Source organism: Apis cerana, linkage group LG8 (genome assembly GCF_029169275.1).
Source record: "Apis cerana isolate GH-2021 linkage group LG8, AcerK_1.0, whole genome shotgun sequence".
In the NCBI taxonomy this organism is placed as follows: Eukaryota; Metazoa; Arthropoda; class Insecta; order Hymenoptera; family Apidae; genus Apis; species Apis cerana.
The window spans coordinates 4,017,827-4,045,117 of record NC_083859.1 but is presented as its reverse complement, the minus strand read 5'-3'; the positions used below and the strand labels follow the sequence as shown (position 1 = coordinate 4,045,117).

At 38.6% G+C, this 27,291-nt stretch overlaps 2 protein-coding genes across 3 annotated transcripts in view; one reads left to right on the top strand and one right to left on the bottom strand.

Annotated features, from left to right (window-relative positions):
* Positions 1 to 22,452, bottom strand: part of LOC107995284 (sushi, von Willebrand factor type A, EGF and pentraxin domain-containing protein 1) — a 38,012-nt gene extending 15,560 nt beyond the window's left edge. For both annotated transcript variants that reach the window (XM_062078168.1, XM_062078169.1), the window contains exons 1-8: positions 22,009 to 22,452; positions 6,978 to 7,053; positions 4,557 to 4,590; positions 2,567 to 2,648; positions 2,040 to 2,206; positions 1,059 to 1,199; positions 769 to 998; positions 129 to 482 (exon numbers count right to left, since the gene is read on the bottom strand). In XM_062078168.1, coding sequence (XP_061934152.1) covers positions 129 to 482; positions 769 to 998; positions 1,059 to 1,199; positions 2,040 to 2,206; positions 2,567 to 2,648; positions 4,557 to 4,590; positions 6,978 to 7,049 — 1,080 coding nt within the window. In that variant the 5' untranslated portion in view covers positions 7,050 to 7,053; positions 22,009 to 22,452. The remainder of the gene's footprint in view (positions 1 to 128; positions 483 to 768; positions 999 to 1,058; positions 1,200 to 2,039; positions 2,207 to 2,566; positions 2,649 to 4,556; positions 4,591 to 6,977; positions 7,054 to 22,008) is intronic.
* LOC107995285 (neutral ceramidase) overlaps positions 1 to 27,291 on the top strand; it is a 99,422-nt gene that overhangs the window by 23,018 nt on the left and 49,113 nt on the right. The window lies entirely within an intron of this gene.

Here is a 27,291-nt window from a genome sequence, read left to right as displayed (position 1 = left end):
TGAATAAATTTTTTTCCATCAAGTTTTTAAATTCTATTTAATATCATTTGCGAGGGGAGAATTCTGAGTTCAAAGCGATATCGATCCGGCAAACTTCGAATGTATTTATGAAAAAAAAATATACGCACTTCGAGGGACATTATACGACCAGGTTGAGCTTGCAGGATGTACAGACACTCCAATCCTCCAGGATAATTCTGCGGATATCCTGGGGAGGTGAGGACTTGTCCTTGAGGTGTTGCGCGAAGGATTCCGCCACAAGTTTGCGGTTCCGTTTTCCACGAAGCGCGGAATCCCTTTCTCTCCACGGAGGAGTCTGTGCTGAATTTGATGATCATGAAATTCGAGGCGGATACGAATAGTTTGTTGCTCAGCTCTTGCTTGCCCGAGAGCGTCGCAAGATTCACGGACTTCTCTTCCGTCCTACCGCCAACAAGAATCTGAACTATGTCGAAGCTCTTCTCCGTTTCGAATTCTTGAAACTGGAACGAAGACACGATATTAATATTCGGAATCCTCCACATATTTCGTTTCGAATAAGAATATTCGAATGACAAACGTTTCGGATAATATTTCGTTTTAGAACGTTTGAATCGATAAAGAGAAGTATAATTCCTTTAACAACGAACCCCTCCGAGTGACGAAAATCAATAAGTTTCCAATTAATCCTGTTTCAATACCATCGAAATTCCAAACGAAACGGATATAATTTCAGACACTGGTATCGAATTAAAACGATTGTTAAAACGAACGGTCCCCTCACAGTACCTGTAACAGGATATTATGGCCTTGAGGGCCCTCCAAGGTCCACTTGCAGTTGCTGAGGGGTGCATATTTGTGAGGATAATTAGGACTCTCGACGACGTCCCCGCTGCTGGCCATGTAAAACTGGCAATTAGCCGGGCAGTCTATTTCGTCCGAGAAATCACCGCAATCATCCTGTTTGTCACACTTGAAGGCCGCGTTCACGCACTTCCCGTTCGAACAGTGAAACGAACCTGGACAAAATTCGTTGATTTCATCTAATTTCGCGTAATTTCGCGGCGAGATTTATTTACCAGCTGGGCAAGCGTTGGCACGGCACATGAAAGGGAGCAGGGATTCGCACGTGGTCAATTCCCACGTTTGTCGGTCGTCCGTCAACGCGACGTCCACGCATTCACCTGATTGCGGATTCGGCTGCCTCGGCGCCCAGAAACCTGAATACCAGAAAAAGACGTTCAGACACTGCTGTGTCCTTCTCGTTCGTGGGGGAAATTAACTCTTTTTTCTTTTTTGCAACTTGGAATTTTTTTGGAATTTAGATTTTTCAAAATATATATATATAAATACTGAAATTCTGAAAAATATTCATTGGAAATGAAATTTTCAAAATACATTGTAAAATCGTAATTCTACAACATTGAATCAATCGGAAATTGAATATTTATGAATTTTAAACGAGGATTTTCTCTTGGGAAGAGAAACGGAATATCTTTGGGTTGGAAGATAAGGATGGTTGGGCGAACATGTGAAGCGAAAGAAATGTTATGCAAATGTATGATGCGCCAGACGAGTAAATTGCAAGCTTACGGCGTAAGAGTAGACGTAAAAGAGGCGGTATCTGGGCATTGTTGTGGGAAAAGTGTGTCTTCGTGCCGTATACACGATGCAGTTCCGCGTTTCCGTGACCTCGATGAAAACCGGCCGGGCTGCACGTGCGTTCGATCGTTAGAAAAACGGCCGATCCGGTTCGCAATTTTGGATCAACGTATTGTTCTAGAATAGATCCTATCTTTTCTGCATATATATATATATATATCGTACATCTTCGTTTCTTTTTTCTTTCTTCAAATTTCAAAGTTCCAAAAATTTAAATATCCTGTTTAAAAATTATCTCTCTCTCTCTCTCTCTCTCTTTGAATCTCAATTCCAAAATCTAAAGCCAAAAAATTCCACGTTGCCGTCACGGTTTCGAAGAACCGTGGCGCCAAGGAAGAATCACGGGGTAAAAAACAGGTATCAGTGTCTGCGTGGAGCGAGAACACGATTTTACAAACCGGCGTATTGGGAGACGAGCATTCCAGCGGCCGATTCGAGCGTGTTGGTCCGTAAATCGTCGAGGGAGGCCAGCCCGAGCCAGTAACGATCCAAATGCCGGCCGATCATGCTCGCGGACATGTTGTTCTCGCTGTACGACTCCACCACCATCAATTCGCTCCCGTACCTGTAATTCGTCCATCCATCGTTCCTTTCCATCGTGTAATAACGCGGTAACGTTTCCATTCTTTCTATCATTCCTCGTTTCCCCACGTTTTCCATTCGAGCGAACGGATCGTAGGGACTCGACGAGAAACGAATTGCCGATTCTTCGTTTTATTTGCAATTTAAGAGAAACGTGCTTGAATGAAATTTATTATTATTATCATCATTATTTGACACAGTCCGTTAATGAGACGTATAACGTCGCGTCACAATTTTAATTAATTAATTCTAAGAATTGATTATAATCAAAGAAACATTGCAAGGTATCGAAATTCATGGAAGCGTTCACGGTGAGTAGGTTATCGGCGATTGATCCACTTACCTCCTGCATAGCTCCGCCGCCTTTTCCCAAGAGTGCCTGATGTTGAAGAATTTGTAACAATGTATGCCTCTCAATTCCCATCCTGCGCGAGAAAAATACCACGTTATGCTTCTCGTTACATTATTCGATCACACCTGAACTGTACAAAGCATATATTTCTTCACTTGAAAATTAATTACTCTCAAATTGGGAGGATTGTCGAACTGGCTGTTGTAAATTTCAATTTGGGACGAAGGTGATTACTCGATGTGATCGATGATCGAATGGCAGCGAGGCCTTTGACGCGGGTTCGAATGCAGGAAACGCGGTTAACCGGTGACCTGCACACAGACAGTGACGGACACAACGACCTCGATCGTTTTTAATACTGCACTGCACCGCACACGAGAGTCAAAGGTAGGTCGGTGGGTAAGCGGGTAACACATTGTGGAGGAGAATCGAGTCGAAGTTCCTCGTGAAGGGGACGATGATGATATATTCTTACTTTGCGTATCTTTAATGGTTAATTTTTATCGTTACCTAACTATCAACCGTTGGGCGGAAAATATCGGTTGAGATTCTCTTCCATTTAACGCCAAGCCAAGCTTTCTGCGCACACAATCGGATTTCTCGATACAACCTGCGCTCAACTCACGGCGAACACACGATGCCGGCCTTCCTTTCTTTTAAAAGGTCAAACGGCCATGTATGTACCTTGTATGCGGCTCTCCTCGCGCCTATTAGCATTTCTCGATCGGACCAACGCGCGAAGAATATTTTCTTCTGATATTAAAACGCCCCCTCCCTCCACCTCTCCCCTCCCTTCGACCATCCGGGAATAAATCCGCGACGAAATACAATGTAACTGGATCTAGAAGAAGGATCGCAAATTATTTTGTCACGAGTTGCATTTTAATTTTCTCAGTTATTAATTTAATAATTACGATTTTTGATCCCGTTATCAACGATTACTTTCTTCCTTAAAAATAGCCCGCATCGTATTTATGCCGTTCGAATGAAAAAAGGGAGATAAAAAAAGCAAAACGAACCGTGCGTCGAATAAATCACGCGAGGGACGACAATGAGGATAAGAGTTCGGCCATTCGTACACACGTTGCTCCACTTTTCCTCGTTACTGGCAGCGCAATTAAGTAGGTTGCGCGTACCAGTATGATGCTACTTGATCGTTTAACCGTGTTCCCCGACGTTTCGACTTCGATTAAAGCCGGACCTGAGGCCAACTACGAATCAATTTTATCCGTTAAGGGGACGTTCTTGGTCGGCTCGATTCGCCTGCAGGTCTTTCGTTGGTGGAAAATAAAATTTGTTCAAGGTGAAAAGGATCAAGGATTGACGAGATAAAATTGTAATTCGTATCGAACGACTTGTGATATTAATGTACGAGCGTATTATAATTTTTGCAATTTTTCTTTTTTTTTTTTTCTTTGATAATATATGTAGTTATTGGAATAAAATTTAATTATATAACATATATATTTTGTTTCGAGGATATATTATCAATTTTGAAAATTCAAATACGAATTTCAATATTTTAATTTTAATTTTTTCCCGTATATTTTCATATTTCAAATAAATATAAATATCGAGAAATAGAAATAAATTTCCTTTTTCGAAAAAGAAATTGAAATTCAATTCGGGGAAAAAAATTCGAAAATCGATGATGTTATTTAAAAAAAAAAAAAAAAACTGAAAACTTTTCCAACTCACTTCGTTCGCATTAATATATTAAAAATACAACTTTCTATTCGTGGAATAGCGCATCTGTGCTTTCTTAAGATGAAAGAGAAATTCTAGCAAATTCCTGGACCAAACGGTAGACAATGGGGACCCGCCTTAAAGCGTTTTAAAGCATGACCTCGGTCCACGAGTTTAGCAGTCTACCTGGCCAGATACCAGGACCACCAGGTGCGACCTTTTCAAGGCCCTCGGCCCAGAATTACCTGCCACGGGAACTCGATTCGCCTCGAAAACATATTTCCAAGTTACTCACCGTTCGGACAGGTGAAGACGTTGGTGGTAGGAACCTGTAACAAAGAAACGTGGAAAACGTGTTAGAAACGGTTTTACGACGCTGTAACTCTCTTTCATGTTGATTCACATATTTTCATTTTCGATAAAGTGACAGGAATTTGTAAACAATTCGAGAGCGCATTCTTTTCCGTGTCCGATTTTTCCGAAAATTTCTTTTTCTTTTCTTTTCTTCTTTTTTTCTTTCAAATAATTTCCGAGAAGTGTGAAGAAAACTTGCACGCACGAGAAAAAGTAATCGGCTTGATTTATCAATTTTACGAGAAATTCAACAGAATATAAAATAGAATGTTCGTTTTAAGGGGATGAAAATGAAGGTATTCTATTATACGTTTCTTGGAGGACGTCGAACAATTCGTTACAGTAAGGAATTAATCGAATTAACGAAGTGAATCGATCAAGTAACTTTTCAAACTTTTTCAAAATTTATTTCGACGCTGAAGATTTGTATGTAAATCGGGAAATATCCACAGAATCGTTTCTTGTTCACCCGATTCCCATCTATAATTAATTCCATCCAACGTAACAACATCGTACAGATTTCTCTGGCGGAATTTTTAAAAAAAAGGAAAGAAGGAAAATAATATTTCACGCGTAGCAAGACTACGATTCCGCTTCGCGAATCTTGAAGTTCGAGGATGTTTATGGTCGAGAACGTGGGATTTAAGTTTCGAATCGAAGAGCACGGAAGAGCGCGGAAAACGCGAGTTACGTCGATTGCATAAAAGAAACGAGGATGTTCACGCTGCCACGTGACTTATTCAATCTTTTATCTCCTAAATTTCTTATCCTCCTTTACAATTCAAATCAAAAAGCTAAAATTTCAAGATCATTCGAATCATTCGAACGGATATATCTTCGTAATTTCGAAAAATGTTTCGAAATCGTTAAAACATCAAGTCGACAGAGGTCGAAGTATTTTCACGCCGATTCTGAGAAATCATTCGATTGAATTAGAAACGCGATGGTCGAACTTAAAAAATAAAAGAAACATTTTTCTTCGCGACTCTTCTCCTCAAGCTCGTCGGATCCATGAACGATCTCGAGTGATGCGGATCGAAGATAGGACAGCATTGTTATTCCACGCGGGTGAAAGTGAACGAGGCCAATCCAGATCTTTGTTTTGCGTTCATCCTCGCCGGAAAGCGTGGATGGAACACGAGAGCTCCTCGTGAGTTTTCTTCTACCAGAATATCAGTGACATAACGGTGCGCTGCATTCCGAGGAGAGGCGCTCGTGAGAGGAGAAACGGAGGCCGATGGAATTCCACGACAACCGATTACTGTCAAAGGATCTTTCCTTTGTACCACTTTCACGCAATAAATAAATATATCTTATTTCGTATCCCAATATCGCGTAACGGGATTCACGGTGTTCGATTAAAAGTGGTTGCCTTTTCTTACGAGTCGTTGCACCGTCGTTTCGATCATTTGAAACTGGAAAATATCCGTACATAATTTGTCGAATTGATTTAAAACTTCGTCGATACAAAAATTGCCAAAGAACCGCGTATTATTAATCGAATAGTTAGACCTAACCTCAAAAACGTAAATAAATAGGATTTTTAGGTTTGGAATTTTGAAAATCTCTTTCGAAAACTTATAAAACTAGAGAAAAAAATTCGTCTAATCATTCTTCTCGAAAATATTAAATGGAATATTTTTTTTAACTCGAAGAAGATTGGAAAAAGAAGGAGAAAAATTAGGAGAACGATCTTTCCCGTTGACACTTTCTGTATATCGAGAAATATTGCAACGATGCACGGTTGGTAAGACTGGTTGCGCGTCGAATAGGGCACACGCGTGTATGCTTGCCTACACGCGGGCTGAAATTCACTTTCACCTCTCATACACGCCACACACTCCCGGGCAAACGGCCAAGCAACTGGTGGCGACTCCCGTGGACCCCGGTCAATTACTTCGTAATCCTTGGCTCAATTTCTCGAGGAGAATCCTAGGCGAGAAATCTCGATTACTGTTGGCGTGTCGACGAATTCCAGGATTGTATCCCTTCAGGATATACGATTCTTTTTATATTGGATTTTATATCTCCAATTTTCGTTTATTCCTTCATTAACTCATTTTTCTCTCCACGTCCTGCGATCGTTTGCTTCGTTTCTCGAATCGGAATTATTTGAGAGAAATTAGAAATCAGAAACGATCGAAATATTCTATTCTGAGGTGAAAAATCCGAGCGGAATCGAGAACGGAATCCGAACCGCGATGAAGGAGGAACTCGAGTAGAAAGGCGAATACGAAATTGGGAAAATAGGAACGGTAAATTTTCGACCGAAAAGAAAAAGATAGAAGGAAGCATGTGCGCGAAACAATGCCGGCCGCGATGTCATCGAAAAACCATAACGGAATAATAATCGGCCGCTCACCTGGGACCCCGTTAACTGAAGATGGCACAAGAGGACGGCGACCCACACGGCCGCCAATTCTCTTATCAGCATATTCCTGCAACAGAGAAGAAAAGAGTCTCGTTTCAACGGGCTGTTGTTCGTTAACATCGGTCGTTCATTAACATCTGGTTAAAGAGAACACGGGAGGGAGGGGGAGGGGGAAGGGAGACGAGTGTTTGAACAGCGATGTGTGGCACGAGGACTCGTGCAAAAGACCTTGACACTTTCGAAATACATTGTAAACGATCCTGTTGTCGATGAAGTTGAATATAAAGTTGTTTTATTATTTCCTTCTTCTTCTTTTTTTTTTCTTATTCTTTTTCAAATTCATCCGTGTTTAATTAATTTCACACAACCTGTGTTTTTTCTAATTATTCAATGATACAATGACATAAGTGTTACACGCTTATTTCATTATATAGTTCGAAATTTAGTTGAACTGTATATCGATTATTCGTATCGAATAATTTTCGATCCTCTTTCGAATGGTTTTTTTTTCTTTTAATTTTTATGGGAGACAGAGACGAGCGAGGATCGTACAAAGGGGAGAATAATTAGAGAAAGTGAAACCGTTTCGAAGAATCCAGCCATCTTTCCATTGTCCATGAAAGGATAATCTTGATATTCGTTGAATAACGATGGGGCTGTGAAACGCGGCTGATGAATTTGGTAGGAAAAAATTCTTTTTTCTCGGCTACTTTTTCGTCTCGTTCATCGGGACGATTCGATCGAACGATCGATGCGAAAATTTCTTTCTAATATTATTAACCCGATGTTTAACGATGCTTATCGCATGCCTACGAAATATGCGGAAGACAAAGTTGATCTATGTATAGGGTATACACCGGTTCCCATAAAATTCCTTACGGTTTCTGCGGCTGAATTGTGGCACACCAGTTTGCATACCTTACCGCGTAACCGAGAAGCGTGATAAATCTTCGTGGACATCGAGTTATTATTTAATGACCGTTGCACTGTACCGGTCACTCCCCAACACAGAGATTTACGTCGCTTATTCCGATGATAATCTCGTTGGACCGATCGAAATACCCTTTTGAACACCTTCCGTCGCCTCCATTCCCAATCAAAATTCTCGTGAAGCGAGAAAGAATCGGGAGAAAAAAAAACTATTTATCAACTACCTCTTGATCAACCTTATCAAAATCCTTAAGCAGCAAAAATTCTTTACATCAATTTTGTTTTATTATTAATCTCTACGAAAGAAAATATACCAAAACTAGGAAAATTTCGTCATTACTTTTCATTCCAATACGATCCAATATATGTAAAAAAGAATAGAAGGAAAATAGGAAAATTGTTATCCTCCGGAAGCACGTTTCCATCGGAAGAAACCCCTCCAAGAACGAAGAGCGAACGAAGCGAACGAAGCGCGACAGGAGGAGGCCAACGACTTCGATTTCCCCGTTGAATCCGCCACGTGAACGGCGCGGAGTTATATACGCACACACTCCCCGTTGGGAACCGTTATACAGCCACCGATAATCGGCAGAGTCGCGGCGAGGCGAAGGTGGCGAAGAAGCGTTTGACTCGGCCAGATTTCCGTAATCTCGGCCTGGCCAGCCTAGACGATCCACGCCAACTTCCTGTCGATCGCGGCTAACGGGTTCTTCCGATCCCAACGAATAAACGAATAAACGTGAATCCGGCGATTAGGAGTGGCGACCTAATTACGATACAGAGTTTCGTAGCGGAGAGAGGGAAGCAGTGGTTGCTGGTTCCTTCCTAGCCGGTGGACTGGTACCGTTATCGTTATCGCTCGTCCTCCGCATTGCCCGTCTTCTGTTTTAATTAAAGTCCGTTCGTGAATGGACGGAGGACGAAGGCATGGATAGAGCTGCATGATGATTTCTTTTTGGAAGAAAAATGGAGCTTAATGTTAGTTGGTCGATTAGATTAACGTTGTTGTGGAATTTGATGCAGGTAGAGGTAATATGAAGATTTGGAGGTTTGGAATTTTAGATTTTCTTTTTTTTTTAAGTAATGCGAAAAATGATTCGTTGATCAAAAGTGTAGATATTTATGTTTTAAATAAAAGTATTTACATTTTTGAAACGCATATTCCCAATATTCGATGGTATATTTGGATGATTTATTTTTAGATCAAATAGATATATCGTGGAATTTTATGAAATAATTATTTTATTCAACAACTCTTTTCCTTTAATTTGTCGCAATACCAGTATTGCCTAGTTTCGGCACAAGTAAGGGTATTTTTACAATCCACTTTTTCCTCGATAAAAGTTTCGCTTAAAAGTTGGAGATGAATGAACGAGGATCAAACTTCTTTCGAAGCGTTTTATTCTCAACTTAGAGCGACGAGAGGATTAATATTCTCGGCAAATAGAAAAGACGTTGACGAGATAGATTAACATGCTTTCACGAATTTTTTCAAAGTTTCTATTTGCACATTCGTGTACGAGGATATTCTTACGTAGGAATTCAAATTATTATTAAATATATTCATCAGATTATTCTATCCGTGTTTAACAAACGTTTAATTAAATTTATATCATCATTCAGTTATACGAGTACATGATTAAATCCACTTATCCGAATTTAGACTCCATTCACTCGAACGAGAAGTTAAAAATAATTGGAGGATTTCTACGAATTTGTCCACTTATATAAACTGTTTACTCCCCATTAAGTTTACTACAGGTTTTAATTGCTTCTATCTTCATCGTCTCTATCTCCATCTCGCTTATAACTTAATAAACGAACTCAGTCTTTACCATTCAAAGATAATCGTATAAATTAATATTAATTTTTAATAGTTACCTATGCGGTGTCTTTGTAATAGTTCCATCAATATTCAATAATTCTAAAAAATAAAACTCTAACTTCGATGTCGATTCGTTCACAAAAAAAAAGATTAACGTTAATTTTCAAGAAAAATTATCTACACACGTTTCATCATTACGTGAAACAGAGTTCCACAATATCGTTCAATAAATCACCTCGAGAAGCATTCAAAAACCTGTTTACCAAATCTTTCGATCCACGGATTATTCGATTATTTCTCATCGACAATATCCAACTGCAACTCCTGTCTTTTTTATCATTATATAAATTGCATTTCCACATTACTCGATCGTGTTGTTCAACAACTCATCTCGACGATATCGAGAAGCTTCGAAAACCTGTTACACAAGTTACCAAATCTTCCAATTTACGAATTATCCCACAATCTCAATGGACGATATTCAATTTTGATTCCGCAAATGGTTAACTTTCAACGAAAAGTATCCACGCGTATTTCATCGCGTAAAATAAATTTCCACGATATTTGAAAACCTGTTACAATCTTTACCAAATCTTTCAATTTGCGAATTAACCTCAATCGACGATATTTGATTCCACAAAAACGTTAACTTTTAAAATTTAATCCGCGCATATTTCATCGCGTAAAATAAATTTCAACAAATCTTTCAATTTAATCAAATTATACCATAACCTCAATCGACAATATCCAACTTTGATCCCGCAAAGAAAGGTTAACTTTCGACGAAAAGTATCCACGCATATTTCATCGCGTAAAATAAATTTCCACGGTATTATTCAATAACTCGTCGCTTTATCGAAGAAAAGACTCGTTACACAAGTTACCAAGCCTCTCCAAACCGCGGAGAGACAAGAAATCCGGACGTTTTGCACGTGCACGCACGCAGTTCGCAGCTAATTGCGAGCGCGCGAGTGACGCAATCGGGCTCGTGAGAAGCGCGGCGCACACCCACGCCTCGTGGAAACCCGGCGAGCGAAACTTTATTATTATTTCGCTCGGTGGAAGCGCGCCTTTATGCAACGCTCCATTGTTCATCGCGATTGCGAAGACGAGGCGCGTAATCGACCAGATGGCCCGTGTTTGGAAACTTTTCTGGGCTGATACGTTGGTCCACTATGGGATCAAGATCGATAATTTTACGCATCATATGACGTGTATTTCTTCTCACTTATAGTATTGCTTGTCCATGTTTGTCGATAATAATAATTATTATCTCACTAATTCTTCAACGATGATGTTAATGTTTAGCGTAAATTCTTTTAATATCGTTATTATTAATCGGTTCGTTGAGTTAATTGTTTTGCATTACGGCGTGTATAATTTCGTAGTTATTTTGATGTTAATGGAAAAAATGTATGGAGGATATTTTTCCTTTGAGTGCTTTTGAAAAATATAGTAGTAGTAGTAGTAGTAGTAGTAGTTTATAGAGTAGAAAAAGAGGAAAACTCGACGAGGCAATCAGAGTATATCAAATTAAACGTTCCTCTTCGTGTTGTTCCTGAATTACCCTCGATTTACAAAGTAATTCGTTACACTCGTTTATCAATTTGCGATATAAATTCGCAAGCGGAAGAATTTAATTTTTTATCGCAATTAGGAAATCGATGAAAGAACCGAAAGAGACAGAACTGGAAAAGAAACTGAGAAATCGAGGAAACCTGTAGGAATCGAATCGTTCCGCAACAGAGGAAATTTCGACACATCCTGAGAAATCTTTCGTTATACAGTTCATAATAATAAAAGAAACATCAAGAGACAACCAAGCCATCGTTGTAAAAGCTAATTAAGTCGAGAATGGTTCATGGCAACGAATTAGAATAATCACGGTGGATTACAAAGTGTTCGGCAAAAAAAAAAAAGAAAAAAAGGATAAACTGGAGGGAAATCAGGCGACTGTAGGTCAGTACTAGAAAGTATTCGGATTTCCTGGTTCACGGCACGAAACGGCGCGTGTAAAAACCGAGCAACCTCTTGGTGTGAAACTACGTGGATACGTAATTTCACGTGGATGTGTTCCTATAAATCGCACGTGAAAAAACGATGATATTTGTGAACGATGCAAAGGAGAAGAGAAAGAAAATAAGCGAGGATGATAAAAACGAAATTGTAAGAATGCTTGGCCGCCATTTTGGTTGCTCGTCGTTTTGAACGAAATTGTCAGAAATGAAATATAGGATTATTCGTTTGAAAGAAATTTTAAATTTTCTTTTAAGATATTTTTACAATCGATTTTCAAATCGAAAATCGTACAAACACCGTTTAATTAGAATCATTGAATTAGATCATTAAATTCATTAAATAGAATTAGGTTTGCAGGTTAATTTTTATCCACGAAAATTCAATGAAATAAAGAATTCTAGAGTTCGATTCGAAAATAAATCCAAGTTAAAAATTACAACTTCGAGACTTAATTAATTAATCTTCTTAAGAAGAAAAAGAAGATGAGAAATTTTCCATTTTCTATTTATCGCAAAGGAGATAATTGAGATCTTAACTGGTCAGATCTAAGATCTAAGATCCGTTCCAGAAAATTATTCTCTTCGTGCAACTCGATCATCACATTAAAACATCAGAACCGTTTATCGATTCGAAGCCGTTCGCTATATCGTAACTGCATCCTGCAGGGAAATTTATCTCTTCACCTCTGCGGAATATGCTGTGTCGAATAACGGTTTCAACGTAACCAGGAAGTTCTGTTAAAACGGTAATTACGATGATACTGGAAACATACTTTCTAACTGGATCCAAGGCGATATAGTTTTAACAGCTGTTACGTCAGCATGAATTAACTTTGCAATTTGCATTCAACCGAGTGCACGAAAAGAATCCAATTATGTTATTTTCGTCGTTGAATCATTCACACAGTCTGAACATATGTATAAGTATTTCATACGAGTTATATCTAACGACGAAAACCTTTCAATTTGAAAATTAAAAAATTTGTTGATATAATAGATATGGTTAATGAACAAAATTAATCCTTATAATTTGAATTTTATATTCCCTTTGGATTGTTCACTTTGTGAGAAAATATTATCTCTGCAATATAATAATTTATATAACAGGCTAAATCATATTAAATTATTCCTTAGATAGGAAGTGAAACATTACTCTGAACATATAATGAAAATGCAAACATTCGAGAATCGATCGAAGGTTTTTTTTATTATCTAAAATTATCCAACGCAGGAATAATAATAATACACGTATCTACAGTTTCGTAATAAATTCAAATAATAATATAAATTTATTTCCATGGAATACGTTCTTGACATGTTAAAAAAATGTGCACAATTGGCACAGAAATGTCGTCGAACTTTAGAAATACGAGTGACAGGTTGCTATCGTCCAACGACCACTTCCGCCGCCTTAGATGGACTTTCTCGGCGACTTCCGTCCTGAGACCAAATTGGTAATCGATACCAAAGGCTTCTCGATTCGAAGCACGAAGACGCTGACCTTCGTCGCAGGTTTTATGTAACCCCTTACTGGTAATGATGAACGTCAGGTTCAAAATCCTAATCGAATTATTTATAGAACGTTCTTTGAGGCTTTTCCTTTTATTTTTTATATTTCAAGATTATTTTATATATATATATCGATCCTTCTTAATCTTTATCTGTTTATTTTTATTGTAAATATCGTTAAGCGTGATGCGCATAAATGTTGAATAAAAGTGTCTTTAAATTTAAATTTGCACCATTGTTTTTCTGTTAAAATTTAGAAATTTATAAACACAGGAATTGATATACACAGTTACACTTGTAATAAATGACTGTGATCAATATTTCATTAATAAACACTTTCTAGAAAAGTGAAATTAGCGTTCGACGAAGCGAGTTCATTCACGAATTGGCAATAAAATTTTTCTCCTGAAAAAAGAAAAAATTCCGGTCGATTTTTATTTTTTCGCGGAAAAAATAAAATAAGATTCAGACAAACGTCAGGAACAAGGCGAAACTTTTACTCGGGATACTTTAAATTACCTTACTTAAATTAACTCTTTCTCTACCTTTTCATCCACTTTTTCCTCGCAGTAAAGACCGCTCTTATTGTATTATATAAATAATTGCATTCCTCGGACGAGTAATCACGCAATTTCGCCTTCCTTTCCACCGATCCACCTCGTGTACGTGCACGGATCATTTCTTGGCTAACCGGTGAAATCAACGTTAAACGTATCTAACCGATACATTTTAGGTGGCCGCAAAGGCACTCGAAGCACAGTTGGCGAGTGAATTAAAATCTCGTTTGTGCAACGAGCGGAGTGGAGTTCTTAATTTCATTCTCCCACGGGTGAACGAGCAACCGACAAAAGGAAGGCATTTCTTCACTTTCGTTGCGGATATTGGCGAACCTCATCTTGTCTTGCATATCGATTGCTCGACCACAGATTATACATATATATCGAACACTTGGGATAACGATTATTTCTATTCTATCTTTCTTTCTTAACTTTCCCTATCTCTCATCCTTTGTTATTTAACTTCGTTAGGATTGTGTTGCATTATATTCTCCTTCTCGAAGAATAAAAAGAATGAAACGAGAGCTTTTTTCATCTCAAAGATTTTAATCAAAGGAATAATAAAGTTTCAATTAATCGTTTAACGAGATAATGTATACCTCTTTAAAATTAAAAAATTAAACTATTGATCTACTCATACGTTATATTAATCCACATTTGAAAAGAATTTTATATTTTTCTCTTATATCAAATACTTTTACTTACTTCGCATTCCTCCATTAAATTTGAGGAACGAATAATTTGTCAAAAAAAATTTTTCCAAGTAATAAATATTATTTTATTATTTATGAAACGTGTCGATTCGTTATCTAAAACTTAAAAATCCAGATTTTCTCAGACTAACGACATGTTATTCCGATTGAACGAACCACGACTCCTCGATGTTGATCATTAAACTTGTATTTTTTTTTCTCTTTTTTATATATATATATATTAATCATGCCGGTCGAGTGTGTTGTCCCGTTAACCGTTAAACGAGCAACGACCACGACGATGAGGCGCGTCGACGATGGCCGGAAATTAGATCACATCCTCGACGACGCGTGCAGGATTTTTCGACTTGGCGAAAGGGCAAGCGTGCATCGCGTTTATGGTGCAACGATGCGAGGCAATTGGGTCACGCGTCGTCGGCTCATTCATCGAAAGAAGACGAACTCACGGTGCAACGGGGTCGTATCAATGGGCTGTTGCAGTTTTCATTTCTCGCGTGTTACGAAGTAATAAGCGAGACGAGAATTTATATTCATAATTGGTTAGTTTCTTCGAATTCAGTGCACTTTTTTCTCTTCTCTCTCCCTTTCTTCTTTTATTCCAGCAATTTATATTTTTATGAAGAATTTTATGAATTTTTATAAAGATTAGTAAGAGTCAATAACAAGTATATTATTACTTCAATTTTTTGATAGTTTGTATTTTTCGAAACAATCGATTAATTCGATTGATCATTTTGCTTCAAATTGTGCCTCGTCTTGCTGAGTTTTATTCTTCGAGATTACAATTTAGAAGATTATAATTTCAAGTTTGCAACCAGTCTCCATAATTACGATGCAGTCGATAGTGTCACGTGTCTAATCCATGCTTTGAAACTATAACTTTTAAGATCACAGATCACGTTATTCGTGAGTGAATGCGTCATTCAAAAAGTAGGTAATTGAAGCTCGATAAAATTTTTAAGGAAAAAAGGAATCGTCAATCCGTTTCTTTCTCTTTCAAACGCGATAATTTTACGACTACGAATCGAGAAGTTGAACATGGAAATTTATACGTGTCAGACAGGAGGAGGGTTTGACTTTTCGTTGCGGACGTTTTCAGGTGCACACTTGTGGGAATGGAACGGCGAGAGGAAGTTGGAGAGCCGCCTTTGTTGCGAAGGGAGCCCTCTTCTTAGCCCTATCCACGTTATAGACGCGTTGCACACGACACGAAGCCGCCTGTTTTCACGAGCGTGCGTTTAATTTCGTGTTGTGCAGCCCGTCTCACGCGAAGCTTTCTCGTTAAAAGCAATTTCGACATGAAGAATCGAGCGTGGCTTGAATTATCCTTACGTGAATTCGCCAACGAACCACGGCTTTTGACTTCCGTTCGCTTCCTGTTCGACTGGATTGCTTCGTCGTTCTTTTTACTTTTTTCCTTCTTTCTCTCTTTCCTCCTCTATTTTTACTCGTGAACTCATCGTATTCCAAAACTCATCGCGAGAGGAAAAGAATTTTCATCGAAATTTTGTTTAATTTTCTCGATTTCGATATTTCGATACAATTAATTTTTATACTTTCATTACGGGATCTTCGAGAAATCCTAAATTCTTAGGTACACGTTCCCTTGTTGCAAACTCGTCGCACCAATTGCCAATGCAAATATCCAACGATGAGGAAAGAATCGAGCTCAGAAATCCAACCAGTACACGCTCAACATTCTCCAAAGCCCCTTTCGTCATCCAGAGACGAGGATTGTGCAACCGCATTCCTAGTTTCCTTCAGCCTTCCAAACCCACATTGTATATCGAGGGAAAGATCAACAGGTGAATTTTCCCCTCTGGAATAAATCTAACTATCGACTTCTCAAATTCTTTTTTACACACCTAATTATAAAGGTATATAGATATCCTTATCACTGATGTCTGACTTTTGTAAAACATTCTGATCCACTACGTGGATCAAACCTAGTGTTACTACTCCCAAGTTGGATAAATTCCACTCGATTAATTATCGACGTTCCATAAGTTGCTCGATTTTCCTTTTCCTCGGCGAACACTCACCGTTAACGCCATTAATATTCCGCTCATTAGCCCAACGAGTTCGATGAGCTCAAGGACAATGCGTTAGGAAGAAACGATTCGAGATATCTCGGTGGCTAATGAGGGGCGCCCCCTCCCTCCACGCACGTTTGGCAGGGATAGGTTGAATTTTATACCGTTGAACGAAGCATAGGACACGTAGAATGGATAAACGGCTGCGGGCAATTTTCAGGGTCGAGGTTTCGAATCTTTGTCGCATTTTTTTATCGCGATGAACGTTTATTCTCCTTTTATTTTGCGTTTTTATTATGGACACTTGGTTAATAATTACGCTCCGTTCGCGTCTTCATTCAGTTTTTACAATTGTTGGGCGTGGTGAGGAAGAGAAAATTTGATATTCGTTAAAGAGGATGACGATCTAGTAATATCTTTCTGCTATCTATCACGATCGATTGGTATGAGAAAAAATCGTGTGATTTTCTTTGTTTTCTCGCTGCGAGAACAAAGATAAAGGTAGGGAAATTGTGAAGGTTGGAAAATTATGCGTTAACTCTCTAAAAATATACACGTGTGTTTAACAACACGATCAATTAAATTATACTCTTTAATCTGATTCCATTTCGAACAACATTAATGTAATTAATTTATATATATATATTTTTTTTTGATCAATCTGCATGATAATGCGATTCAAAAAAATTTATTCTTCCTCAAACTTCCAATTTTATCTGCGATCTGTAATTTAAAAGGAACACTCTTGTTTACTCTAAAAATTACCTTTTCAAATACCACATCATCAGTATTCCGTGCAAGAAATTACCAAGGTTTTTTTTCCTATTTATTATGATTCGTTGGATTGATAACATCATGTTGCTCGAACCACGTGGAGCGGAATGGAGAGATTTACTTGTATTGGCCGTTCGCAAACCTCGAGAAGACATAGTGTAAAATACATAAGAGTGTATGCCAAGCATATAAGGGGTGTGTGCGTCGAGATGCGGTTTGACCGCATTGCAACATTATCTCCTATGCCATTTCGTAACTCTGCCTTTTGAGTTTCCGTTTCTGTCGCTGCTCCAACGAAACTTTTCCCTCGTTTCGCGCCTCTAACGGACGTATAATTTATTTCAAACTGACTCTAATAATCGAACGTTATCTTTCGTGAAATATTTACAATTGGATCCCATCCCTGATCATATCTGTCTAAGAATTAAGAATTTCAAGGATCCTGTCCGCTAAATATTTTCAACTTCACTTTCCAAAGATAATTGGAAGATAATATTTCTTGTTAATTTATAGTGTGAAATTAATAGAATTTGTGTTTATAAAAAAAAGAAAATAGCAAAACGCGAAATTTCTCTTCCAGAAAGAGAATCCTTTCCATCTTCGAATTAATTCCAACTATTTTTCATGATTCTTTCTCAAAAAGAAGTCATCCAATTTCTCATAATTCACTTCCTCTTCCAATTGCAAAAATTGCTGATAAATAGCTGATCGATCTCGTCGATTTCTTGCGTCAATCGAGACACTCGGAATATTAGACACGCAAATTTCTTGTCTTGTTCTCACAGCGACGAATTTATGAAACTGCACAGTCGGAGATACGGTGCAGTTAGGCTTGATAAATAGTCTGCACATTACGGTAGCTCGCAGGGCGTGGTCATAGTTGCATGACTCCGTGAAATATCTACATCCATCGTATCGGAAAATGTTTAACGAACGTTGAAAAATTGTTATAACGAGAAAGCTACGGTGAAAACTTTGAATTTTAGCTTTTCTCTCTCTCTCTCTCTCTCTTTCTGAAATCAGACTTAATCTTTCGTTAATAAAATTGTCGAATTAAAATTGTCATTCCTGATTTTGCAAATACTTTTAAATAAATCTACTCGAATTTTTGCTTAAAAATTGAAAATGACATTTTATTTCGCGTCTATTAATATTTTAATACGCATAAATTAAATTAAAATCAGACACATCGTTCGTTCGACAAAATTACCATTCCAGTGGCCTCGAATTACACGCGTAAACACCGATAGCAAAGTGCGAAATGAGCAAGAAGAGGCGGCGAAACATCGAGCGTAACATTGCCCCGGAACACGATTCGAAATTTGTTACGCGATTGGAATGTCTTAGGACGATGGTACATGTCAGAAGGTAACGGTACCTTAACCAAGTTACGCCTCGGCTCGCGTGAATTTGTTGTTAAGTCACGATCCACGCTGCGCTCGTTGAATTTTGTTCTAGATTTAGATTCGATCACAACACACTGCTTCCACTATTTTTCCAATATTTAAACGGAATCTCGTTACTTTAATTACGTGTGTGCGATTGGATAATTCGTTTCGAGTGTTCGACTTGATAATGATATCAGAAGAAGGTTTTTCATTTCCGAAAAGTGAAAAGATTATTTGAAATTATTTTCGACGAAATATATATATATATATCTGGTACGATTAATGATGTAAATAATCGAGTACCGTGATCTACGATATACTCCATAATGAACGATTAACATACAGAAGACATGTGGGATAAAAGTGTGGCTAATTTCGAATCTATGCTCCAATTGAAATACAGAGCTTGCTATATATATATATATATATATGCCCCCTTCGTTATTAAATTTCTAAACAGACAACCTTTGCTCGACCCAAATTCTTCCCCTTCAATTTTCATTCAAATATTAATCGAGGATTTTAATAAGCTGGTTATTACCTCGGGAAAACGAATCCCAATTATATCTCACGTTCCAATAATTAAAACCGAGGCGGACAAAACCTATTTCAATATTCCTCCCTGTAATTATTAACAGTTACTCCCAGATCGGTTAATCCGGTCAAGCAAAATTCGTGTTCCACTCTAGATGCTCCTCTGGAGGAGGAAGTCCTAAAGAAATTTCATTGGAAGAAACAGGTCGGCGTGAAACGGTTCAACGAAACAAATAGGGCGTAGAGGTGCCACTAAACGTCCACCCACGCATTCGTCCTAACCTAAAAACGGCGCAACTTTCCTCTCGCCATTCGTGCAATTCGAGGAGAACTGGAGCCCGGACGATCGTGTTGAATTTTAAAACGATCTTTTTGCGTGCGAATTTTTACGCGCCCATCGTCCTCGTCATCGTCGTCGTCCAATAAAGTAAAGGAATAACGAGGTTAGGATGTTGTTTCACTTCAATTCGAATGGAATTTTCGTTCATCTGTTTATTAAACCACGCGCTCATCCATAAAAATTGCACAATTGATTTGTCAATTGAGGTATAAAAATAGGAAATTTCTAGACGATGCGTTTTATCAGACATTTTGAAGAGAAAGCGAACTGTCAAAAATGTTTAAATTACTCGAAACGAATAAGGGGTAAATCGTTTCGTACTTTAAAAATTCGAGTTTTATATTTCGACCAATATAAATTGATCTATCGAAATTGCTAGAATTACTGGAATACAAGTAATAGCGTAGTAACTTTTTAGTACAAAGTAAAAAAGAACAAGAGGAAGCGGAGGAATGCAAATTACGAAGAAACGGCTCGAATAACCTTTCCATTCGGAGTGCAGGAGATTTCTTTTCTTTACTTTTCTTCTTTTTTTTTTTTTCCCTCCCTCCTCTCTTTTTCTATTAAGCAAATTGTAGGCGATTTTCTTAATTTTTATACAGCCTTTATTGCGGTATTGGATAGCCGATTCACGTGGTCAAGGAACGTGGAGCCTCCGCGACTACTCTCGGATTTCGTCGTCCAGGGAACGAAGCTTTCTCTTCCATCAATTCACCTCCGCCATTCTTGCGCGACTTTTAGCTCGCGAATTTTACGGCGCGTGTTTTACGTTCTTGCCACGGAACTTCCTCTTAAGGACGAAAATTGTGGCTGCAATTGTTCTCTTTGTTTCGAGGAAATCTATCGAGGAAGTATTTCAGAAGGAATTCCAATCGCTGATCTTTCAATGTAATTGAAACATCTCGCTCGAAATTGAAACGAATTATATTTCTCTTCCAAATTTTAACATAAAGTGAATTATTGTTAAGAGATTCAATTTATTCAACTTCCTCGTTCGTATTTCCCGAAAATTATTAGGAAAGGATAGATTCTAATATTTTTCCTCCTCTGTTTCGTTTTACGGAAAATTGTTTTAAATAAAAGTCCGCAACGAGGAAAAAATGGAAAACGCAAGCAGCATCACGGGAGATGTAATCTCCAACTCCAGGCTTCCGTTTCCACATTTTACGTAGCCACGCGTCGATGTATGCGACAGTTCACTGGGCAGAACGAAAATCGCGCAGAAAGAAGCAGAAAGAAGGAGAAGAGGATACCGTTCCCCATTCTCTACGCTCAAACGCTCGAAATAGAACAAAAAGAGTCGTCTGAAAATGTTTCTTCCTTTTTTTATCGCCATCCAATTTACCAGAGAAACTAATCTTTCTTTTTTTCACGACGTTGAAAAAGAAATCCTTGAAATTTTTGCCCTTGAAAACTGTATTATCGTGTCTTGGAATTTTTCTCTTTTTTCCTTCTTCCTCTTTTTCTCGCGAAAGAGAAACAACGAAATTATTCGGAAAAATTTTCATTTCTTTTTTTTTTTTTACGTTCTCGAGAATTTAGAAGAGTTGTATTAATTTTAATTCGAGATAATCTTTCCAAGTTTGAAAAAACTCTCGAGTCAAGATATTATTCTTTCGCATTAAAAATTTTAATGCGATTGTTATTTCTCTCCACCTGTTAATTATTTCATTCTCGTTACTCTTGAAAGTTACAATCTTTTATTCCCGTGCATAAAAATATCTTTTGTTACAAAGAAATTTTTGTTGTAATTATAATTTTCAATTATCGTGAAAAAATTTTCCAAGAGACTTTCGTTCGAATCGAAAAAATTGTATTTAAAAATTAATTTCGAACCGTATTCGTTTCTATCTGCGCTTGGAATTTCGTATCATCAAGACATCAAACCCGTACTCCACTTACTCGCCTTAATTTAACCAACACCATAAACATCCTCACTCCCGTGTTTCTCCTCCAACATCCATCCAGAACGAACCATATTGCGGCACAATCGGGACTAGTTAGAAACTGTATACCATTAGCGTCTATCTAACTCGCCCAAGCCTAACCACTTTACTCTCCGTGCTCTAATCTAACGAGAATTATCCATCGAAATCGACTTAACGATCCTCGAATAAATAGGCGTTAAAAAAGAGAGCCCAGGCTGAATTTCAAACTCGACCAAACCTTAATCGCAACGAATTGAATTAGATTCTCAAACGAGTTTCAAACTTTCGTTCCACGAACCCTCTCGAACTGTCAATAAAAAATTCCAAACATCATTCGAGCCGATCAATCCTCCATAATCCCTCCTTCCAGAGCGAGAGAGAGAGAGAGAGAGAGATACGTGTGCGAAAAAGAAAATTCTCACCGAATCCCTGAACAACCTCCTCAAACCGCCTTCGCATTATCCAAAACTTACTTTGTTTGTTGCTCTCCTACGTTCCACGCCGCGATCCCTGTCCTGGGTACATGTACACGGCACAGAAAAGGTCTCCGCGCGAGTCGGCGACGAATTCACTGCACAAAACGGCCCGAGCCTCGAGTCCACGCTGTTGCAAACCAAACCTCCTAATGCCACAAGTCCGAGCGCGCGCGCGCGCGGGCGCAGAAAGAAAAAAAGGGGGGAAAGGGGGGAGGAAAAGGGAGAAAAGCGAAGAAAAATCGGAGGATGCGCGAAACGACACGCGATGCAGGCAAGGATCGAGCTTCGGCCCGACGAAGGGAGGGAAAAGAGATAACGGATAATAATGGATGAAATCGTAATAGACGAACGGATTGGATTCAGGGTCACGGAGCTCCTTCCCTCCGGCCCACCGGTTCGAGACTGAGGAGCCCGGCTCTCTCTCTCTCCAGGTGAACGGCGCGAGTTACCTGAGTAAGAGGCTTCTCTCCTCGAGAAGACATGCCGATAGGCGGAACGAGGAGAGGGAAGAAGAGAGAGGGAGAGGGAGAGAGAGAGGGAAGGAAGCAGACGTAGGCGAGTCGGAGAAGGTGGAGGAGAAGCGGACTCGGGTTGACTCGTGGCGTCAACGGAGACGGCCGAGCTCCGCTCACCTCCTTGTTTGTTTATCAACGATGAAATTGTGCAGGGTTGCGCCTCTGATGCGCGTTTCCTACGCTGGTCTCGCATCGCGGATCCTCCTCGCTCTCTCAATAATAAAGGAGGAAGGAAGGTGTCCGTTTGGGCTTCAGCTGGCTTTCTGCGGGATTTTTCCATGGAGAAACGATTATGGGCGGAGAGAAAGAAAATTTTGTAAGGAATCCAAAGAATAATTTATTTTTAATCGTGTGAAGATTCTCGTGTCGAAGAGTCGGTTTGGAGGAGATTAAGATAAACGAGTTATCCTTTCCGTCTTTTTCTTTTTCTTTTATTCTTGATACTCGTAAATTGATAAACTGATTCGATCGGCGAAAATCGTTATATCTTATTTTCTCGTAAGATCAACCGAAACGTTAAATGTTGCTACGATAAGAGATTTGTTTCGGAGACTTGGACGCTCGCATAAGAGAGATCGTTGGGCGAGTTCGACGCGTGGTCGCGTGATTAACAACCCTGCGAATCTCGATAATTTCCTCTCGTCCCTCCTCGACTCAGATTTCGAGAAATGTTCGGGCTAACTGTTCGATGCCACGTTCAATTTTTCGTCGTCCATATTCTCTTCGAGATGGATTGAACGTGACAGGACGAAAGACAGGTTGGTGATATACGGTTTCGCCTATGCGAATAGCGATCGTCGTTGCACGTAGAGGCGACGTCATAAATAGCCGGAGGCGGGAGGCTCGTGCGCAACTTTAACCCGGCCAGATTAATTTCTGGCTTAACAGGATAGCTCTGGCTATCCCCCCTCGAACGCATCCGAGAACATCATCGAGAGAAACGCATCCGCCAAGGCTAATTGCATAACGGGTAGCCGATTTTTTGAACGATCGTTAAACGACCGACGCGTGCGATCGAAATTATTTAGAAAGAAAGCGCGCCTTCGGCAAACTTTGGCATTAAGAAAATTTTTCTATCGGGATTTAAATTATTTAAATTATTTGAAATCGTTTATTGATCGAGCGGAGGAGAATAATAATAAGCAAAATTCGGCAAAACGTGCTTTTTACTTTCTCTGTATGGAATAATGAAATTACAATCGAACTCGAGTAAATCTTCACTTTCTTTCTTTCTTAAATAAAGATAAAATTTTAATCACGATATGAGTAACGCTTTCTCATAGAGTAGTCGATTTAACCTTCGGGAGATCGCGTTGTTCCAGTTAAATCGTTACCGTTGTATTTTTTTCAGACGAGTGTCCATGGAGGGATTTTTGTGGCGTCGATATATTAATTCGAGATCGAGGTGAACTGGTCGAGCATGTATCTTTTTGGGAATAGCAAGCAATATTTCTCTCCTCTCCGATGAGAACAATATAAATTTATCGAATCGAGATTATTAACACGATCGTTTGACGGATATGATGCACGATTGATATCGCGTAACCATCCTTCGTCACTGTATTCCTCTTAAGTTACAACTCTTGAATAAGATGTTTTCTCAAACGACTTTGGGATTACTCTTAGCCTCGATGAAATCATCGTTGGGTCGATCGAATACTTTTCCAATCTTTCACACGTCAATCACGATACTTTTTTCCAAGATTGCGCAACGCGATCGGTCTTGGCCCGAGCTCTCCATTCACTGGGATGATTCCAGATGGAATGTCGAACAATTTTGCGACAGAGAAAGAGAGGGCATCGGTCTGTTACCGTTTTATCGGGTCTGTTGCACTCAGGAGGCGTTCAACCCGGCAGCTCGTTGCGCGCACGCGAATCACCGTGTCCTGCCGTTTATAAATAAAACGGAATCATCGTTCTTAGGCTGCCTAGCAAGCCAGAAAAATTTCAAGCAACGGCAAATTGGCTGGCCGGTGTCACGCTTCTTCGCCTTCCTTTCTTTCTCACTTTGATCGGGAAAAATTGGATAAGTTTCGAGGATGGGAATTGAATTGAAATTCTGCACACCGACTTTTCTCGAAAACTTAAAAAAAACTTAACTTAAGCTTAAAAAAAGTGGAATCTCAGAAATCAGATTCGACCGGTTTTTACGCTATCTGCTTTGAAAATAAATGTAAGAAATATATATATAAATTATTCTCATTTTTTAAAATTAACAAGTTCAACCTTGATAATCAATTTTTCCTCGCGAAATAAATTAATTTCGATGGATTTTTTTTTTAACGGAGAATCGAAACGGCTGTCTAGATCAGGAAAGGATGAAGGGCGCAAGAAATGGCGAGGCGCAAGAGTGGTCACGCAGGATTTTCATTTCCCCTGAAAGCTGTTAAAAAAAAAAAACTTGGCCGGTCTCTGTGCTCTCGTTCGATCGCCAAAGGGATCTCGAACGATTACGCACTTTCCCAACTTTCTTCGCAGCTGCACACCATCGAATCGGCCGTCAGAGAGAGCAAAAGAGGTCCAACTTCGAAAAACTGGAAACTGACGGAGGAGAAACGATCCTCCTTCGCGGTTATCGAAGAGAGATTACGTCGAGTCGAATGTTCATCGAGTCATCTCGACGAGGATTTAAATAAAAACCCGTGACTCATCCGTCTTCATTCCGCCATTGTTCCATTGTATATCTCGAGGATATTTGCGAAAACGAAGAAAGATATATGTTACGTTCGTGGAAGAAGAATTTCTTTGGTTTAGAAAACGTTAATGGAAGAGATCTCTTCCCTTTTTGGATTAGAGAGACGCATCGTGCAATTAATCGGATTGATTCGCTATTAGTATATTTTCGTGCTGCGTAACTTTTTTTCTATATTTAATTTTCTTGGGTTATAACTTATTTCTTATTTCAACGGGGAAAATCGGAGATAATTCGACGGGAAGTAATTTTCAATGTATAATTTCTTTCGAGCAACGTCCTATTTTATATGATTTATTTATTTATTTCTGAGTCGATGCACCGAACGCAAAGAGGAGGAAAAGGAGAGGATTAAAAATTGTATTGATTGTATGCAATATTCTGAATAATTCTGCGATAACATCAGTAACAAGTTTGGATTAGAATGTTCGATAGCGGATATAAATAAGAGATTTTATCAAACTAAAACTGCAACGAGAAACCGCAGCTGCAGGGATATTTATATGGTGATTGGGAAAAGCTGTTTACCTTCCTACCGCGATTTCCGTTCAAACGAATCTCGTTACACTTTCTAAATCATTGTTTCGCCATGGGACAATTCGAAAAGTTACGAATTTCGTTCGATAATGACAATCCTGTTGGAAACGCTCGTTAGAAAGTGTTTAATTCGCGGTTAATTCTTAAAAAACACGAGTAAATTCGAGTATTTCTTCGTTGGAAAGTTGAATTTTTGAAAAATCTCAAATTTTAATGTTTCCCCATTTCAATCACCAAAATTTGAACATTCTTTTCTATTAATCCTGAAAATCCTCTTCCTATATTAATTCTCACTCGTCTGATTCTCTTGTCTTTCTATTCGTTTCCATAAATTAATTATTCCTAGATTAACTATCTTAACTGCACAACCCGTTAAAGATCCTTTCCATTCTTCGATCAAAAGTCGTAAGTTAAAAATGCTCTCCTCCATAGCATTCCCCTGCTATCCTGCAACGCGTGGATCTTTCTTTCCAAGTAATTGTCTTACATTACGTATCATTAATAATTCATCGCCTCTGCTTCGTGTCGTATTGCGGCAACAACGAATAGATTTCGGGACGTTGACCCAAGACTTCCGATTCGCGATGGAATTTTGATCGACGAGCTCTGTTCCGACATTTTTCATCTCCCAGAATTTCCTTGTACAATTGTCTCCAACGAAGCAGTCGTGATCAAGAAATCAAATTTATACTTGCGAGGGAGGAGATCACGGTTTGGATGAGGAAAAATCAAGCGAATATGGTATTACAGTATTTATGGTTGAATTGTAAAGTAGTTCAAGGAGTAAGAGAACACCGTTTTCCGGAAATATCGTGGTATAATACTCTGGTGGCTAGCCAGTTCGTTTGGTCCACTTCCTTGCTGAATCGTGATCGAGACTGGATACAATATAACCGATAACCGTTATTAAATTCCTCGAATCACACGCCATACGCCATATGGAAATCTCTCCAGTTGCTGCATTTCATGTATTTTTTCTCCTCTTCGAAATTACCAGCGTCGTTTAATGCCATGGATAATTCGATGGATTAGACTCGAATTAATCGTTGTATAATTAATGACAAGTAATATAACGATTTTCGTTCGTATTCAGTTTTATTAATTAAGGAATTGTAAATGGAGTCGAAATGATTGAAATTCGAGAGAGATCTCGTTGAAAAAGAAAAAGATTATTGAAACGATCTGGGGCAGAAGTACGTATAATTGATTTTACGTATAATGATTATGGCAAAAACAGGAGTAGAGATTAGAAAATGCATATCCTTAACGAATTTTCTGGTAATTAAAGTCACTCGAGAACACTCGATTTGTTTGGGTCACGATTATTTATCTTGTTTGAAATATCGATATTTGTTCTATTTAATCAGAGACATCACTGTAACAATATTTGCTTAAATTAAGACAAGAAGTAATGATTTTAATGAGGATAAATTCTTCTTTATAGATATTTCTAATTATACAACGGTGTATTAATGAGAATATTTATAAAGCGACTCGTTTATATTTCAAATTTGCGAGAAATTTAAAAAAATCGAA